Below are 19,330 nucleotides of genomic sequence, written 5' to 3' on the forward strand. Positions count from 1 at the left end.
TTCCCCCAGGTCCAATAGAGCCAATGCCAGCTGACTTCAAGATGGATGTGCTGCTGGCCAATGCTGAGCCCATCAGCGATGGTAGTAATGACCCTGGGATAACAAAGTTAAGAAGAAAAAACAAAGTTATTTAGTTATTGGTCAGAAGAAAGTGTGGCCAGAGAAGAGAGGAGTGAGAATATGTGAGAGGAACAATCCTGCAGACACCAAGGTCAGTACAGAAGGAGAGGGAGGAGGTGCTCCATGCACTGTAACAGATTCCCCTGCAGCCCGTGGTGCAGACCATGGTGAGGCAGCCGTGCCCCTGAGCCCCTGAAGGTCCATGGTGGAGCAGAGATCCACTTGCAGCCCATAGAGGACCCCACATCGGAGCAAGTGGATGCTTAAAGGAGCCTGTGACACTGTGGGAAGCCCACACTGGAGCAGCCTCCTGGCAAGATCTGTGGCCCCATGGAGAGAGGAGCCCACACTAGAACAAGTTTGCTGGTAGGACTTGTGACTCTGTGGAAGACCAACACTGGAGCAGCCCATGTCTGAAGGGCTGCACCCCATGAAAGGGACCCGCGCTGGAGAGTTTTTGAAGAACTGAGGCCCATGGGAAAGACCCACATTGGAGAAGTTCATGGAGAACTGTCTCCCATGGGAGGGACCCCAGGCTACAGCAGGGGAAGGATTTCTCTCCCTGAGGAGGAAGCCGTGGCAGAAACGACATGTGATGAACTGATTATAACCCTCATTCCCCAACTCTGTGCACTGCTAGTGGACAGGAGGTAGGGGCTGTGAAAGAGGCTTTACTTTAGTTATCATTATCCTACTCTGATTTTGATTGGTAATAAACTCAATTAATTTGCCCAAGTCAACTGTTTTGCCCATGACAGTAACTGGTGAGTGATCTCTCCCTGTCTTTATCTCAGCTCAGGAGGGGAGTGATAAAGAGTGGCTTTGGTAGGCACCTGGCATTTAGCCAGGGTCAACCCACCACATCATGCTACTCCAGTCAGTCAAGAACTGTGGACTTCAAAAAAGAGAAAATGGTGACTCAGTAGTGCAGGTAGTTCTCAGCCAGCTACAAGGAGTCTTTAGTATCTGTTTGTTTGCTATCTATATCATGTCTACAGATGGCCTATGTGACTGGAAGAGTCTCTGAAGGAGATTAGAGTACCAGACACCTGTCAAATGCAGGAAATGTATACTATGGTAACAGATATAAATCACCTTTTTATGTCACTACGACATCTGCAAAGATATTTCCAGTGAGGTTATTCCAACAGCCTGTTCACCTAAAGGCCACACAGTGCTACCATTTTTGAAATTGTTAGCTCATTCTTCTATGAGGGATTTCCCAGTGCTGTTCAGATCTGCACTGGAATGTCTGTCCTGATGATGAAAGCTTTTGTGTTTTAAAAGGAGAGTATTTGCTGGACAAATGTAAACACCTACATATTTATATAGATTTCTATACATTTCCAACTAAATATACACATGCCAGCTATGATGGCAGTGGCTTTGTTGCCAGTGTCACAGTGACTAGAGCAGCACAGCCTTGGTGCATGACATCTATGCTGAAACTCTACACTTGCAGAAACAACGAGCAATGAAGTGGATTAATCAAACAATTAACCTCAATAGCCAAATTTCTAAAGTACACACATGTACAGAGATAATCTTACACTGCACAAAACTAAAACCTAAGTCTGAGTCTGGTCTCAGGATGCTTCCACTCAGAAGTTATTTCGCTTGAGTTCATTGGTGAAAATAATGTACATGAGTGTATTTACTTCTACCTGAAATTATTTTTGTTTTTATTTTTTTCACCCTAACTATTTTTAGGCTCTAATCTCATTAACTTAATTTTCTGTGCACCAAAGTGTCGGAGCTACTTAGGAGCCAATGGAATTAACCTATCCAACACGAACTTTTCCTCTCTGTCCCTTTGCATCTGGTGCTGTATTATGTTTTATGACTTCAGAATTAATTTATTAAATGGAATTGCATCAAATCCATTCCTAAAACTCAGATAAACTATGTACATTATTTCCACACTACCTATCTTCTCAATGATGCACAAAAGCAGATTTCAAGCAAAACACATACTTGCCAAAGGACAGTTATTCTTTCTTTAATTAATACATTGCTATTACTTTTAGTTATGCATTTCTAAACAGTAATATAGGCTCATTGCTGTTTGCATCTTATCGATAGATCAAGTGTAGTTTAATAATCCTTCTTTTCAATATTATAAAAAGTTTCAGAGAGTCTACACATTTTGGATGGGGTTTTAGAAGTGCTCTGCCTGCATCTGGTTCTGATTCTACTAATGACAATGATATAAAGTTCCATCACTAAGGCATAAAGATGCAGTAAGTTACAACACATAATGAACTACAGGAAAATGTTCACATATTACTAGGGAGGGGAAAATGTAACAGAAAAGATTGTGGTGCATGACCTATGGGTTTGGGTATTTTGTCTAGCCCTGATCTTCCACCTCATAGCCTTTTAACTGTTAATTTAAAGATTCTGCATAATGCAGATTCTAGACTGCAGATTTCACATCTGTCATTTCCTGCTGTCTGGGAAGGAATCCTAGCAGTATATTTCACTTGGTCTCTGTAGTACTACCGTGCTGACCTCCTAATCATTCCTTTACATTTTTCTGCATTTTTTTTCCCTGTATAAGCCCTGTCCTCTCTTTTACATTTGGAACTTATTGTTTCCATTTCTGTGTCAGAAGACCCTTCAGCCATTGAATCAAATTTGTTCTTAAACTCATACCATATCTTTAAGGGGGATTTCAACATGAATCACTCACAAAAAATCTTATGAGTAGCAGCAGTAATTTTTTCAAGACTTTCAGATTAGACTCCTTATGTGACATGTTGAATAGAAAGGAATAGTCATATTTCTATTTTTCTTGGTGATACATCTATGCTTATCTGTGGCTTAAACCTGGGAGACATCTTAACATTGATCAACTGTTCAAGGCTCTGCTTCTACATGTACTGAAACAGTTCCAGCCTTAAGAAGCTCTCTACCTACCTAACATTTAAGCCCTGAAGGATTCTAGATCTTAGGTCTTTTTATACATAAGTTCCCAGAGAAACCTAATCCAATAGGTATGCTCTTATGCACACATAAAAGAAAACAGCTTCCCATGAACTGCCTTGCCTAATTTGCCTTGCTTTGACTGCCTTGCCTAATTTGTAGCCAAGGGGAGAACTGCCTGTTTCCTTCTGTATTTTCTCTGCTTACCCCTTCCTGCCCATTACCCAGGTGAAATACATTGTTTAGTGGGTCACTCGCTAAAGAACTATAAGACTAAGAGTATAAGCTCTCACAGTTTACATGAATTCAACACCACATTTCCCATGAAAGTTTGCTAGTCACCACAATAAAAAGCTAAACTGGATTCCAGCTCTATTAGGAAGCAAAAAACAGAAGAGTAAGTCAAGCCGTGAGACAGTTAGAAAGTCCTTAGAGCAAAGACAGAATGCAGCATGTCCTGCTTTTCCAGAAGAATGACCCTCTTTGGTCTATATCTATAACAGTTCTGGAATATTTTTTTGAGGGAATGAGAGAGCTCCATTAGAATGTGTAAGAGTGTTGCTTATGCAAAGCAGTCTCTGGTCTAGTCTCCAACCTTCTGTGTTAGCAAAGAAGGACATGTGGCACTGAACTTCTTCATCACCTCTCAAAATTAACTCAGGCACCTGCATTACACATTGGGGCAGAATTTCCACTCCATTCTATATTGAAACATTTATCTCATTCCACAAATGTAGCGGGATCCTTGGCTCCTAATAAAGTATTTCAGTTACTATTCACTTAAAAGTTGTCTTTTCTGGCTGTATTTTCAGAGTACATTCACAGACTGTGCTCATTAGATGATAAAAAAACACTATGATGAACTTTAGTATACTTTTTGTAAGTTCAACTTCAGTCCTATTCCTTACAGTTTGGTAATAATGATCTGTTATTCACTATTTCCATTATTACTTTTTAAAATATATTTTGTTCTCACTGATTGGAGGCCAAAGTTTTTTTCAACATATTGCAATAGAGGAATAATCAATTTTTAACTTTCCAGTAGATGCCAGCTTTTAAAATTGAACATAAAGGAAATGTTTTAATTATTGCAGATGACAGAATGACAATCTTCTGTAAAAACTTCAGCCCTGTTCATTATAGAGTGTCCAAGAAACTGTTTAGCAGATGCTTCTTGTTCATAGATAATTTCTGTAAGTGCAGGCAGTTGGTGAAACAATAGATTTGATACAATAGAAACAAGAAGAAAAGTAGTGGCATAGCATGACTTAAAACTGTATATGACAAATAAAGAATCTCATCACATATGCTTTGGAAAAGGTAATGACAGAACTCTAACATGACATGGGCCTGGGCATCTTTGCCAACACTCCTGTGTTAGGTGACTGGAAGTGTTCATGCCACACAGACCTTTCCCTTATTCCATCAGTAATCCATGTCTGCGGAGTACAGGGAAGAAAATGGCTGCTCGATTTGTTTGCTTTTGTAATTGTGAATTCAGGTTTTCTGTGGCGTTCCTTTAGTGTCACAGCAGTACTTACTCTTCCTATCAACAGTATAGCCTGCAAAATTAAGGGTTTGGGATGACAGAACTATCAGATGATGAGTTCACCTAAAAAACCCCCACTAAGTCTTGAGCTGTCAATCCTCTTAACTTTCTCTGACAGAACCACCATAAGTTTTTGCTAAAGCAGTAATATTTACTGCACAAAGCATATAATAGCTGCCATGGTTTTCACATGGTGTTATGGATACTTGACATGCTTAATGTTAGTGACTATTTTCAGTACTTTCTGTATGAAGCTTTAATGTGCCAAATAATTCTGAGGATATCAACAGCAGTGACCAAACCCAGTCTCCTTTAGGTGGTTTCTTTCCTATCATTAGTTCTCTTTCTCTTCTGCTAAATGACTTGGCCTTCCTTGCTGTCCAGCTCATGAACTGTAGCTCCCACAGTCTCTACTCTTAAAAAAAAAAAAAAAAGGTAGAATACATTAATTTACAGAAGGGGAAATAACTCTTATGGTACAAAAGGACTATGTCATATGGGATAGAGGCGACAAAAGAAAAAAACTGAATTGTTCTGAGACCTGCAAAATAAGGAAGAAACGCTTCCATAGTACAAAAGTATTCAGGATTACATATATATGTTCATTACACATCAATGTTTTTGTTTCAAAAGAATGCTTTGTTGGGTTTATATATCTCAGTTAAACAAAATTTATGTGACTTGAGGCATTTGCTAGGACTGCAAATTTGATTCGTGAGTACAGATATGGATCAGAAGAAATTACCAATCCAGTCTGCAATTTTATTTCATTTTATTATTTCTGGGAGGAACTCTAGTAAGGTAAAATTAACTCTACAGCTACCAAATAAAGTTCCCTGCTTTTCAGAGTGAAAAGCTACTGTTTGTGTTCACTCTGTTATGACAAACACTCTAAGGCCAGTGGGAATTGTGAATTAATAGGGTGATCATAATTTGCTTTTAGAGATACACTCTAAACACAAGAGGAAAAATAGGAACTTCTAACATTAACCAAGCAAAAGTTATTTTATAGAATCATTACATTTGTAGTGTCAAGAAGGATTCGTACAGAGTCTGTGGTCACTGTGTAAGCTGCAGTACAGTGTGGGCAATGCAGCCTTTGAAGTAGCACTGCGAAAGGCAAAGGAATTCAAAGCAAAAGCATAGAGTTCAGGTCTGTACAACCCATGAATATGTTTCTAGGAATGATATATCCCAGATGTGAGATCTTCTACAGCAACACCAGGTCATTATGTTTATAAATATGGATGCGAGGGGCTGCTATATAATGTAGTTCACTATTGGTTCTTTAAAGAACTACAACACATAAGTAACCGGCTTCTTGGCACAGTTGTGACAAAACCAGATCATTGGCAGTGAACAGGTTACAGAGAGTCTAAATGAGAGTAGGAATACAGCACTTTAATTACTTCTCCAATCCATCTTATCCCAGAAAGGATTAATTTTACTATGTGATCTGTCCAGACAAAAAATGAAATAGGCAAAATCAAGGATCCACTCCGCATTTTCCTGCAGACAGAAGGATGCAATGGAAATGCAGAAAAGGCAACCTCTGCACAGCCTCTTCTTGAGGACTGCAATCTGTGAGTATCCAAAGCAGCACTGCTGAGACATGGTTCCTTTGTGGACCTACTGCTGCCGCAAGACTAGAGAAAGGTTTGGTCACAGATTAGCCCTGAAACAATTTGACATTACAGTGGGCCCAACATCTCGTTCAGCTAACACTGAAGGAAAGGTTTAGTGTATTAGAAATACAAACAAGCAACCCCATGCCATGTAAAACAGTTTCAGAACGAAGCAGCATTGTGGTGCCAAATTTGTTCCATGGTGCTTTCATGGAACTAAGGTCTTCAGTTCAGACCCTGAACTCTCTAAGAATCCCAATGTCCTCTACAGGATTTCTGCTGACATCCACAAAATTCTGTCTCGTCAAAGGTGAATAATTTCTTTACACTGCATAAAGCTATAATTGAATCATTTGCTCTTGAAGGATGAGATATTTCACATTATCATTTAAGGCCTTTTATTTGTAGGGAAGGAGCTAAATATGCAAATCGCTACATGAGAATGATACTTAAGTACATTCCGAACTTTAAACGTGGAGGTTAAGATGAAAAGGGCTACATAAAGTTTCTAGACACAGCCCAGAAGGTTTACTGAGCCTCTGAATTAAACATTCACATAGAATGAAGTCTTCTAAAACAGTTCTTCAAGGGGAGGGAAAGTTAGGGATGACACGTGCAACACACCACCTCATGTAAATGGAACTCTACTGGCATAAAGCTACACTTGATTTGTCTTGATGCAAACAAGCTCAGCATCAGACGCAATCTCACTTCTGAGAATTAGAAAATAATGTTTAAATAATGCTGTTTAATGCGTTTAAATTATATTGTCTATGAGCAGCAAACAGTAAAGACCTTGAGCATGGAACACAGCAGTAAGCAAAAGTTTACTAAACTAACATCTGAGTCATATTTAAGCAATCGGCTAACCAATCATAAACACATAATAAAGGTAATAAAATTATCTGAACTTTTTCCACAAGAACTAGAAGTATTCAAAGGGTATTCACCAGCTAGCAGTTTCCCCACCCTACTCCAGCAACCCTGAGGTTTCCAACTGTGAACTACCTGTTCCAAATGTTTTAACTGCATTATTTAAAAAAAAAAAATTCAGCAAAAATGCTTAGTCTGAATCTCTCCATAGGAAATATAAACAGCTAAACAGCAGAACATGTTGTAATTCATGCTTGCATCTTCAATGCAAAAAGAAGGCATCAATAAAGTTCTTATGATGTTGTTTGACCCAACGACTCCCAGGCGGGAGCACTTCGTAACAAGACCAGAAAGGAAACTTTAACTTCTTATCCTGGGGACACCAATGCAGTGGCCAGGATAAATGTCTTCCATAGCAACTCTAGTTTTTTTCTGTTCTTCAGATTATTATTGATGAGACACACTAAGCACAGGTTATCTTCTTTTATCAAGGCGTAATATAGCAATAGACTTTATTAGCAAGGAGTTTAGATCTGCTTCACCTTGTAACCATCAGGTATTTATTTAGTCTTCTTTAGCCTTGGAAAATATTTTTTTTTCTGTATACGTTGCCCTAAGCAGTGAAATTTTGCTTTCTGGCTTCTTAATTTAAAGCTATAATTTACTTCTGTTAGGTGTTTTTCCTCTGAGGTACACGTGAGTTTAGCTCCCTGCTCTGATTAATACTGAACACCTACTGTGGTCACCAAAGAGATGACCACTTTCCTGCTAACAGTTTAAATAAATGAATATGATTAGTGGTCAGCAGGCTAACAGATGACCTTGCTAATACAGATATGTTGTCTTCATTTTATGAAGATGTTTACTTTATCAAGAGTGTTTTCAGCAGCATGCACAGCTGGAAAACTGCGTGCCACCATGCTTTCCTCAGCGCATGAGCTTCTTTCATCTTTTAAATTGATATTTGCATCTCCTCTAGCTTAGAGGACATAAGTGCTTCAGAAGCACTTCAGAGGGGATCAAGAAGACAGTGGAGGGCACTAACAGTCTTAATGGAGCTTACAGGTGTATTATATTCAGGGTCTATCTGTCTGCATTGAGTTTATGCAATTGAAAGAAAAAACACAAACATATTACAAGTTTTTTAAAAACCATCCTACAATTTAAAGAAATATGGTTGGATTTGATGATCTTAGAGATCTCTTCCAACCTAAACAATTCTATGATTCTATGAAAAAAGAAAACAGGCAGAACATCTATCCTTATGTCCATGTGGTAGGTATTATTATTAAAAAACCTCTACTGTGTCTCCTCTGAATTCCAAAGGTTCTCAGCAGCTGTCATCACAGAGAAAGGGTACTCCAACAGCAGCCTTTACTCTTACTCCTTCCCATTTGTATTGCAACTTACAGGTTATGTTATCAAAACACAGGTCATCTATCTGTCATTTTTTCCTGGGATATAAGGGAAATAACAAAGATTCATCTTTCCTTTCGTGGACCTGTTGAACATAAGGGCTTTCCAAGTCTCTTCATAGATAGATGGATAGATATCTGTTCTTCAAAGAGATTCAGATTTAATGGAAATTTCAAGAGGATATGTTAGCCATTGATGGAGAGTTTTTAGCATTAATTTTGGTTCAAAGGATTGTGTACAGAAATATGGGCACGGAATTGGGGACTCATTTAAAAAAGTTTGGGTTTTTTCCTCCTTTTAATTTTAAATTGTTATTTTGAGATTTGTGAGACTGTTTTCTTAGGACACATCTGTATTCTCCAAGTCCTTTAGTTTATCAGTGACAAGGCTACAAAGATGTGATTTTCAAAGGCTGTGATGGCTTCAGTGAATGCTCAAGTATTTTCAATAAGAATTGTTTACCTACATGACCTTTATAATATCTATATCCTCTGAGAATCCCACTCAAAATTCACTTTCTTTTAAACCAAAAAAGTATGAGCAATGACATGCCAGTGATGCACTTTTGTTTCCCAGGATTTACCCTTTTCTAAAAGAAAACTGAATTTGGCCTAAGAAACAGTAAAATACCTTACCCATACGCTCCTACCCTCTCCCTTCCCTGCCCTCCCCAATTGTTTCCTCTATAGTCCTGTTCTATATTTGTTGAGGAATTCTTCTGTCACCAATACTTATAATTTTAACCTTCTGTCACCAATATTTATGATATTAACTCTTTTGTCCACCTAGGCTATAGTTACTTATGGAAATTTTCTGAACAGCTATCATCTACAGCACCAGTGACAGAAACCTTTTTGAGAACTGTCAGACATCCTGGTGACCAGTGGATAAATTCTGCATTTTGTTTCTAGAGATAGGAATACTAAGACACATTCAGACTTCCTGCTAAGGTGACTTACAGGGTGGTTTGCTACAATATCTACATTGTAGTAAGCAGCAACTGATTGTATTAACTAAATTCATAGCTGACAGACCTAATTTTCCATATAGTCAACAGATAAAGGCAAGAGTTATATTTAGACCATAAAGTTTAAGAACACCTAACTTTGCACTTTTTTTCCCTAGAACATCAACAGTCCAAATTCCACCAATACAGCTTTTGCTATAAGCAGAATAAAGTTAAACTTCAGGATCCCTACTGGAATCAATAGCAAATAAACTATTTAAAAAAATCTGATTTATTGATTAGCTTCTAGACCTCACCAAAACCAAAGCGTTATCACTCTCCACTCCTTGGCATAGACATAAGGAACTCCATACTGCCTTCCTCATTAATTGCTAGGAATTCTTTCTTGTAAATCATCTGTGCTCTAACTGGGACTGTTGCATAGTGATTACCATGTTGATGCTCAAAAAGATCATTAAATACCTTTCTCATAAAATTCTATTATCACTTTTCCAATTTTACAAGGAATTTTTCTTAATGACTAATTTTTTACATAGAATATATATATATATATTTATTAATGTACATTAGTTTTATTACTGGAATAGCATGGAGTCCAAAGAAAAACTTGACCTACCTAAGTTTTAATTCCAAGTAATATGCAGAGCAGCTACAGAGGTACCTTTGTGAATTTTTTGCAGTTCTTAACCACAGCCTACTATATATGGAAGGAAAGCAGTCAAAAAGCAATGTCAGCCTCTTCACATTGATTAGGACCACTAACTGCATGTGTAACTGTGTTGGAATAACTAAACCACTGTGTTTCATTATCATAGAAAAATAAACTGAGTGTCAAGCCTGCTGGTTTGGCAGAAGCAATTTTCTTGAGCTCTTGAGTTTTGCTTAGGTTTTTTTTTCCTTTTATAATTTTTGATAGTGTAGATTCAAAGTTTTTAATGTCAGCTGAAATCACAGCAGCAGTTGCACCATAACCTAAGCACCAACAAACTCAGTCACCATTATTTGTTAAAGAAACTGCTGGACATCCTGTGCTTGCCCATCAGGAGAGCAAGACCAGCTGCACATTGGCCTAATTTAACACAGCTTCTCTTCCAGGTTCTGAAACAGCAGAGTTCCCTGCAAAAGGAAATGGCTTCCCTGTTGCATCAAACTCATGAAACTTTTAAGATCGACCATTTATTCTCTACCAATTTTGTGGCAAATTCAGGCAATTGAGGAAATGCTACAGATGCAGTATCTGAGAAAATGTTATAGCCACCCAGCTGGCCACCATCTTGCCCAAATGGAAAGAATACTTTCAAAGTCTGTCTTTAAGATTTAAGATCTGACCTTACAGAATGCTGAAACAAAAGTCATACAACTTTCATACCTGGTTCCTAAGAGGAATCCAACTGAGGAGTGCTGAAAGCTTTTCTTATATTTTTATTGGTTAGAAAGGTGAATCTACCCAACCAAAAACGTGTTCCCTGAAAATGGGAACAAAATACTTTTTAGATAGTTCATTAATTTTTGCATGATTCCTTCATTTCACCCCAGTGCATTATGATGTCTGTCATCAGCATATGGACTCTTGAGTAAATGGACACTAAACACATATTTTGAAAGTACTGGTTATATAAAGTCCAATATCCCAAAAAAAGAGAAAGTCGAATAGGCTAATCACATTGCTATTGCATTAATTTAGTTACTACCAGTGACCTGTATGTCTAAATGGCACTTATGCCATAGTATGATAAACAAAATACATAAATTTTAGAAAGACGTTATTGATGTAAAGCTGTCACTATTTTTACTGGAATCAACTAAAGCACACAGCATTCAAGCCTCAAAGAATCAAAGATTCTGAATAGTTTCTTAGGGTAAGGGGAAGTTTGGGGCAAAATTTTTGACGGGATGAGGTCCACTTTTACACACAAAAATTATCTGCAAACTTGTGACAGAATTTATGTGGGCAATCTTTGACATTCTATAAGCAGATCTAGCAAATACACTTGCAAATGATCAGTACAGGCACCCAGCTGTAGCTGATGCTTTGCTTGTACCTTTGTGAATATTCTCCTGGTAACTGCATGCATTAATCCACTACTAGGATTACATTTTATGCAAGCATTTTTAGCATAAACACACCTCCACCCTCCTTGTTTGAAATGTGAGCGCTGGTGTATTAAAAAATATTTGGAAGACAGACTTATTAAAATAAATGTTAGGAGAACACAGTGGGGTATATTTTCAGTGTGGAGCAGAGAGATTTAACTGCATGACTTCCATTAGCTTTAATGAGAACCACATAGCTAAATCCTCACACACCACACTAGAAGATTAACCCAGAAAACACACATTGTTTACTTTTTACTAATACTCTGATTATTACCACGTTCTTCCTCCTCCTCCTCTTCTTCCTCCTCTTCTTCTTCCTCCTCCTCTTCATCCTCCACATCTTCACCTTCCTCTTCATCCTCCTCTTCTTCTTCCTCAATCTCCTCTTCTTCTTCTCGATCTATCTCCTCATCATCCTCCTCCTCATCACCTTGCTCCTCATTATCATCAGAATATTCCTCTTCTTCTTCATCCTCTTCCTCTTCTTCCTCTTCCTTTTCATCCATTTCCTCTGTTCCATCAGTTTCATAGCACTCATCTACTGAAGAGTTGTCTGCTTTAACCACAAAGGGTTTTCTTTTGGGGGCTGGTTCTTGGGGTTGTTTATCTTGTGTTTTTCTTTTTTTTGCCAAAGGACATCCATAAACACTGTGCAAAAAGAAAAGATGTAAATTATTACACTATCCTCCAGATTTCATTTAGTCATATACACTAATTCTACACCATGATTAGTTGCTGTTCTCAGAATGCATGTTTTCAAAGTAAAATGCTTCTTACACAATACTGACCAAGGGGAAGCACACTTACAAAACCTGTGAAATTGCAAATGACTATCATTTGCCTGAAAATGTCACATGCATATGACAGCATAACAGTTTCAGAACTGACACAAATGTGTGTTTTTCCTTCTCATTCTTTTTTCTCTTCAACATGTTACACTCTTCTCTAAGGCAGATGAATATAGTTAAAAAAACCAGCAATCTTATCCTACCTGTAACGTATCAGTACAACAATCAGGAATAAAGCAATGCTTCATAATTTTGTAATATTCAGTAAGGTTTTGATTGTGTGCAGTTAAGATACATTTCAATGTTGTTTGAATAATGAAAATATGACCACATTCTTAATGCTGCTGGCTGTTATTACTATTATTATTGTTATTATTATTATTATTATAAATAATGGATCGCTCTTAAATTCTCCACTGTTTTGCTCTATTATACTGCAAGGTCAGATAAATGGGAAAGCAAGATCCTCAACACAACCAAAACTAACAGTTTTCATGGCCAGTGTTGCAAGTGTTCTCACATTGAAAATAAATCAAACAATAAACAAAAACCTTTGTCAACGAAGGAAGTCATACTTTTCAAAGTAGAGTACCACTTCATCATCAATCATTTTAATGCATTGGAAAATAAATAGTATTTCAGAGTCCTGGTCTTCCATCAAAGTAGCCACCTGCTTCTCTAAGGTCATATAATCCATGTTTGTTGAATCTGATCCACCCCGTGTAACCTCTATAATCTGTGCAGAATGAATGCTCTCCATAGTATCTTTTGTTCAAAGAAGTTCCTCTTTGAACTTTTTTATTGTGTGATTATAAACACTACTCAAGCTATATCAGTTTTTAGTCTTCTTCCTGTGATTACCTAGTTTTGAGACATTTAAATTGTTCTTTATAGCCCTTTCTGCATATCTACTTATAACTTCCTATTTTACATTATATTCCCAATCCCTTTATCCCAATGACAAAACACTGAAGATCTCTTATCACTTTCTTCTACTCTAATAATCCTTCCCATTCTCTTGACAGACCACTGAAAAACAGTTTTCACCACATTTAGTACTACAGAGTGCTCAGTGTTGTGTCTTCATGGTCTTGATCTTGGTCTAACTAATCTGCAGCCTAGCAGCTATGCATCCCAATTACTTAAACTGCTACTTAGGTAAAAAGAATTTTATTGAAGTACCTAACTTAAATATTGTCTTACCTAAATTTTAAACCACTTGTTCACAGTCTGCCTGGGATGCAGATATCTAAGGAATATACACATGCTCCATCCAGCAGGTCATGCGGTATATTCTGAGGAAGAGCATCCCTTTATAGAAGATGAGCCCCAGTGCAGCTGGATGCAAGAAACTCTGATACACCACAGGCACGCAAAAGCCCAAACCTTCAGTAATTTTAAGAGCCATAAACCTGGAAAGAAGGGAAGCCCTAAGCTTCTGTTGTTTTCTCCTTGGACTGTATTTGTTTCTGTCCAAAGATGCTTCAATGTAAAACCTATAAATATAGCAGAAATCCTTGTCCCTATATCACCACTACTGCTCACTGACAAATGACTGTCCTGTCTCTTCTCCTCTGAGTCCTTCTCTTGGTCAGGACCCAGATACCCAGATACCCAGAAACAAGAGGAAATGTAGGATATATTTCCATGGAAAATATCCCACATCATCACAGTCAAGGCAGAAACAGGAATTCAATCTCCATCAGTCTGGACAGTGCATAAAATCTGAGGCAAAATGGAAGCACTGTTTGTTGTAGTTCTGACCACTCCAGGTTTATTTTAGTGCTTCCCCTGGTACTATGGTGTTTCAGTAGCTGTCTATTTAAACTCTCCTATGGACCTCTGAGAGAGGACACATGAACTTTCCCTCAGAAATGGAAATTCAGAGTGTGTGTAGTGCCCAAGGAAATGGCCGGACAAGCAGGGAAGAACCTGTTGCATTTAGGCGTCTAATAGAGGTTGCATCCTGGAAAACAGGAGTGGGTCACGTTCCGGGGCTCAGGTACATTTTAGAAATTTGCATATCCATTCAATATGATTTAAGCAAGTAGGTTAACATTTATTGCTTTCTTGGTTTCTGTTTCTTCTCTTTGGGATGCATATTACCCTCACTATACCTTCTTCAATGACATTATCACTAAATTATATTTTCTCAAAATCCCGATCTTTATTTTCAAAGATGCAAGTAGGGTCAGGCCCAGAAATCCCCAGAATTTCCTTTCTTTCTCTAAGAACACTGTAAGAGGTAAAGATGACACGTCAAGCAGTCTGAGCATCTGTAGATGAGTAACTGTGAAAATTTTTGGCCACTGACATTCACACAAACTTGAACTTTTAGTAAAATAATAGAATGGTTTGGTCTGGAAGGGACCTTAAAGACCATCTATTTCCAACCCACCTGCCATGGGCAGGGACACTTTCCACTAGACCAGGTTGTTCAAAGCCCCATCCAACCCTGGGCAGTTTGTCACTCTAAAGCCAGAACATTAACATCACCCTGCTCCAATCTTTTTTCATTTAAGAACACTAAACACTTGTAACAGTTTTCATCTAGTAATGCCTCAAAAGAGTCTCCTTTGGAATTCACAAAAGTGTAGGAAATCAGGCAGAGGACAGGGGGATAACAAATAACATCTATTTGTTTAATTTTTGAATTGACATCTCAGAAGAACTGCACGATTTTTTAGATACAAATTATTTGTCAAAAGTAGAAATAAATTGTTTCCACTGCCAGATTTGTCATCTTTAATATTTTTTCATAGCTTTATGGCCTTCTACACAATATTTTATAAAGTTTGTGAGAATCTAAGGCATTACTTGGGATTCAGGGGCCCCTGGAAAATGCATAAATGGCAATGGAAATCAATTCCAGTTAGCTGCCTGATGACTTTGATGCTTTTATAGATCTCATTAACTACTTGCAACTCAGCTATTCAAGTAAAGTTGTGAACTTGACTTTAGTTTATAACTTTATTAATCTATTCTCAGTGCCTGTGCTCATAGAATTAAAATGGAGGACACACCAGCAACCACAAAAACAAATATTTGTATATTTCAATGGTTGGGTCCAACACTAAGGCTTGGGAATATGTAATTTTTCCAAGGAAATCGATTATACTAGTTCACAGAATCATAGAGTGGTTTGGGTTAAAAAGGACCTTAAAGATCATATTGTCCCAACCCTCCTGCTGTGGGCAGGGACATCTCCTACTAGACCAGGTTGCTCAAAGCCTTGTCCAACCTGGCCTCAAACACTGCCAGGGTTGGGGCATCCACAACTTCTACGGGTAACCTGTTCCAGGATCCCATCCTCCCCACAGTGAAGAATTTCTTCCTAATATCCAGCCTGAATTCCCCTCTTTCAATTTGTATCCATTTATCCTTGTCCTATAATTAGTTAACTTCAACTCAGCTTTTGTTAACTCTTTCCTAATTAATTTTAATCAGTTATTACATAACCCTGAATTTGATTTTGGCTGTACTTGGATTTATACTTAATAAATCTACCATTGCAATGTTTTTTCTTTTAAAACTTTTAAAATACTGTCCTGCACCAGCTTCCTTCTGCCTTTCAACTGTATACCTCACATAGCTTACATATACCTCATGTACTGTAGACTTTGTAGAGTGAGAGAGTTAAAAAAAAAATCCATATCTTTCAGAAACCTAGGAAACAGGCCACCAGACCTGAAGCCTACTGTTAAGCTGCCCTATTTTCTTCTTATTTCTTCTTAACCTGCTCTGTTCTCATCCTTTGTTGCATTAATTTTTCAGATTCTGCCTCCAGGACACTTCTCTCTGTTCCTGGCATGTTCCCTGTGGTCACTCCAGCAAGCACACCAAGGGGAAGGCAGCACCAGCTTCCCAGCAGCCTCTGCCACTGACTTCCTCTCCAGACCACATATGGAGGTGACAGTCTCTCCCACTGACCTCTTGTTCCTCATGTGTTTGTGAAATCTGTTATGGTTTGTCCTTACGGCTTCTGCAATCTTCTCTATATTTTCAATTTTGGCTTTTGTGATCATCCCCTTATTTGGTTATTTTTAGACTTGTTTACCCCTGCTAGGAGCAATGACCCCATTGATTTATGTGTCTTGTGTGCCTTTATCTGTTCTTTCATTGCTCCCTGTATTTCCCTGGTCAGCTGTGTTTGTCTTATTTTCCCCCCATGCTTTAGCTCTCTTGGCTTTCAGCAGGGTATATATTTGGGCTTCCTGAAACACACTTTTGAATATTCGACAGTGCTTTCCTGTGTGCCTCAGTCATCTCTGGTTTTTGGAATCTGTCATGAATAATTCTTGTGGAAATAATGTTGTTGAATTTCATAGCAATGAGCTCCAAGAGGACATACAGACATTAATAATTGAAGAAATGGAAGAAATAATATATGATTTTATGCTCCTTAGTTAGAAGATGATTTATGATAGTTTTTTAACCCTCACGCAATTTTTCTCCTTTAATCCTTCTCCTTATGATGCTACTCATTGATACCTTCAGTAAGACTGTTCTTCAGAAAAAGATATTTCTTGCCCAGAATTGATTTTTAATATATTTTATTAACATAATTTTCAGCATAATTATTATGTTTATTATTTCTAATATATAACAATTAACATATCTATTTAAATATACATAGTGTAGGACCAAAGATATACAAGGGATTTTCTAAATCAGATTACCGATTAGTACTTTTCCCCCATGATATGCCAACTCACACATCAAAGCTGGGACATGACACTTATGTTTGGAGGACATTTTCCTCTTAGACAAAAATGAGAAGGAGAGATTATATGACTAATAAAGGTCTAGTCAACTTTAAATACCTAGTTTGGATAAAGTAATTCCTATGTGCCACGTTTACCAGCATTCTTTTTTCATTTGTGTTCTTTTTTATTGAATCTATTATTTCAGATGCCTCATGCTATAAGATCTAAGTGAAGAAAAATAAGATGATGCCAATATTATGCTCTAAATCTGAATAATATTTTTTCTTGGTGGATCGTTATCTTTCTCTTTCCTTTCTTTTTTTCTTAGCAGTACTTTGAAAAATCTTACAGAAGGTTTTTCAATTTAAAAAGTGTTTCAACAACAGAGTCCTCGTTCTTCCTTGTTTTTCACGTAAGAACTTAATTTAATTAACAGAAACCAAAACATTTGGTAGGCAATAGAATCTAAAAATTTGCTACATAAACACCTAATGAGGTTATCAGAAACATTCAATGAAGTACTTTAAGTATGTGAAGTGGCACTGAGGTGGAATTTTATCATATACAGTTGAGGATAGCAAATTGCTACAGGAATGAGCAGCAAACCCAGTGGACACTGCTAACTGTAGGGCGGCAGTGTCAAACTTCTTTGTGGGAAATTATTTTTGCTTTCTAAGCCACACCAGTAAGGAATCTTTTCTATCCCACAAAAGTCCTACCTAATGCCTGTGTACTGTTCTGGAATATAGGAGGTATTGAGTCAAACTTTCCCAGGCTGTGAAAGTTACAGAACTTTGTTGAGTATTCCAATTAGTAAGCTATAGAAGAGAAAATGGGAAGAGCAAGAAGTCAAAGTTCAAGCAAGACATGGAGTTTTGGGGCTTTTATTTCACAGAGATGGCTAATTGCAGCCAACAAGATGGAGTTGGGACACACTGGTTTTAAAACTTCCAACCAGATGGATTAAAATTCTCTGTGCTAGCATCCTATGTGCTACTAATCCCAATCTAGAAGACTAACTTGCTCAAATCTGCTTTCCAGGAGCCTGCTCGCAACTGAGCCAGAGCCTTAAATACTGTTCCAGATCAGGCTTCTTGCAACCCTTGCCAAGCACTGTAGCATCTAAGGCCACTTACAGAATAGCTTTAATGTAATTAATACGGTCACAGCAACTTAAGTCAAAGCTAGGATCTTTTATTTCATTGGATCCTATAAATCTCTAGTGGGAAGCACCTCCCCACACCAGTTCACTGAGACTCCAAACTGATGCAACTGAACCCTGTGAGAAACACTGACAAACTTACTGGCTAACCTGCCCTCTGGCTGGCAAGATCATTACACCCATCACCAAAGTCCCTGCTCTTGGGATATGACAGCTAAGAGGAAACTTTCAGTTTTGCAATAACTAACCCATTCAAACTACTAGTTTAATTGTTTCACTACAATAGCTGTTCAGTGAAGAAACAATGAGGTACAGCAATGTACTTCTATGTGTTGTACAAATACACAGGAAAACTTTAATCTACAGAGAGCTCATCTAAAGCAAGATATAAAAAACTAAATGCAACAAATCATGAGACTAAAAACTTATGTGGTAGCACAGGTTAGCAATGTACATGTCCCGCAGTTGTAGATTACTCAACAGTATTTATATAAATAAATCAATGTAATATCTGATTGCCCCATGACTTATGATGTCATTGATGGGGTTCATCTCTCACCTACCCCTAGGCTTCTAAAAACTAGCTCTATACATGTCATGTTAAGCTCCCTTCATAAGTCAATGCAGACAAACAGGAACCTCCTGGAAGGTTATTCATCTCACTTTTTTTAGAGACTTTGCCTACTGACAGTAAAGGGAGATGATGGTGATTAACTTGCATTTCTACCACTTAGGAATCTGTTGAAAGTGAGACAAGTCCAAGACCTTTTCTCTCTCTTTTTTTCTTTTTAATTGTCTGCCCAACCCCACTAAAGATAGCACCTAACAGAATTTAAAACCACGCACCATAATAATTTCGTAATGAGAAACCCAAAACCCTGTTTCTTTCCTTTCCACAGCTGCTGTATCACTTAACATGGATAATTCTCCTCCCTATAGCCTTGCTATCTTCTGCAGATTGCCTATATGATCCAAAGTCAGACAAACGCTGCAGTTGCACTCTAGTCTCAGGATGGCAAATACCCAACCTAGCTGTGTGTTCAAGAGCCGGAAGCCACAATTCATTATGTCTTGTTGCCCGATCCTTGAATACAGGGGATGA

At 37.9% G+C, this 19,330-nt stretch overlaps 1 protein-coding gene across 13 annotated transcripts in view; it reads right to left on the reverse strand.

Annotated features, from left to right (window-relative positions):
- The window catches only part of MYT1L (myelin transcription factor 1 like), a 299,132-nt gene that overhangs the window by 88,604 nt on the left and 191,198 nt on the right, over nt 1-19,330 (reverse strand). For 8 of the 13 annotated variants that reach the window (XM_039385536.1, XM_027726054.2, XM_039385538.1 and 5 more), the window contains exon 6: nt 11,847-12,220. In XM_039385536.1, the coding sequence (XP_039241470.1) occupies nt 11,847-12,220 (374 nt within the window). Of the gene's footprint in view, nt 1-10,844; nt 10,923-11,821; nt 12,221-19,330 lie in introns of those variants that run through there. The other 5 variants (XM_039385537.1, XM_027726047.2, XM_027726043.2 and 2 more) reach the window with 3 other exon arrangements.

This window comes from Pipra filicauda, unplaced genomic scaffold (genome assembly GCF_003945595.2).
Source record: "Pipra filicauda isolate LSUMZ 115617 unplaced genomic scaffold, ASM394559v2 scaffold41_size5083284_pilon, whole genome shotgun sequence".
NCBI lineage: Eukaryota > Metazoa > Chordata > Aves > Passeriformes > Pipridae > Pipra > Pipra filicauda.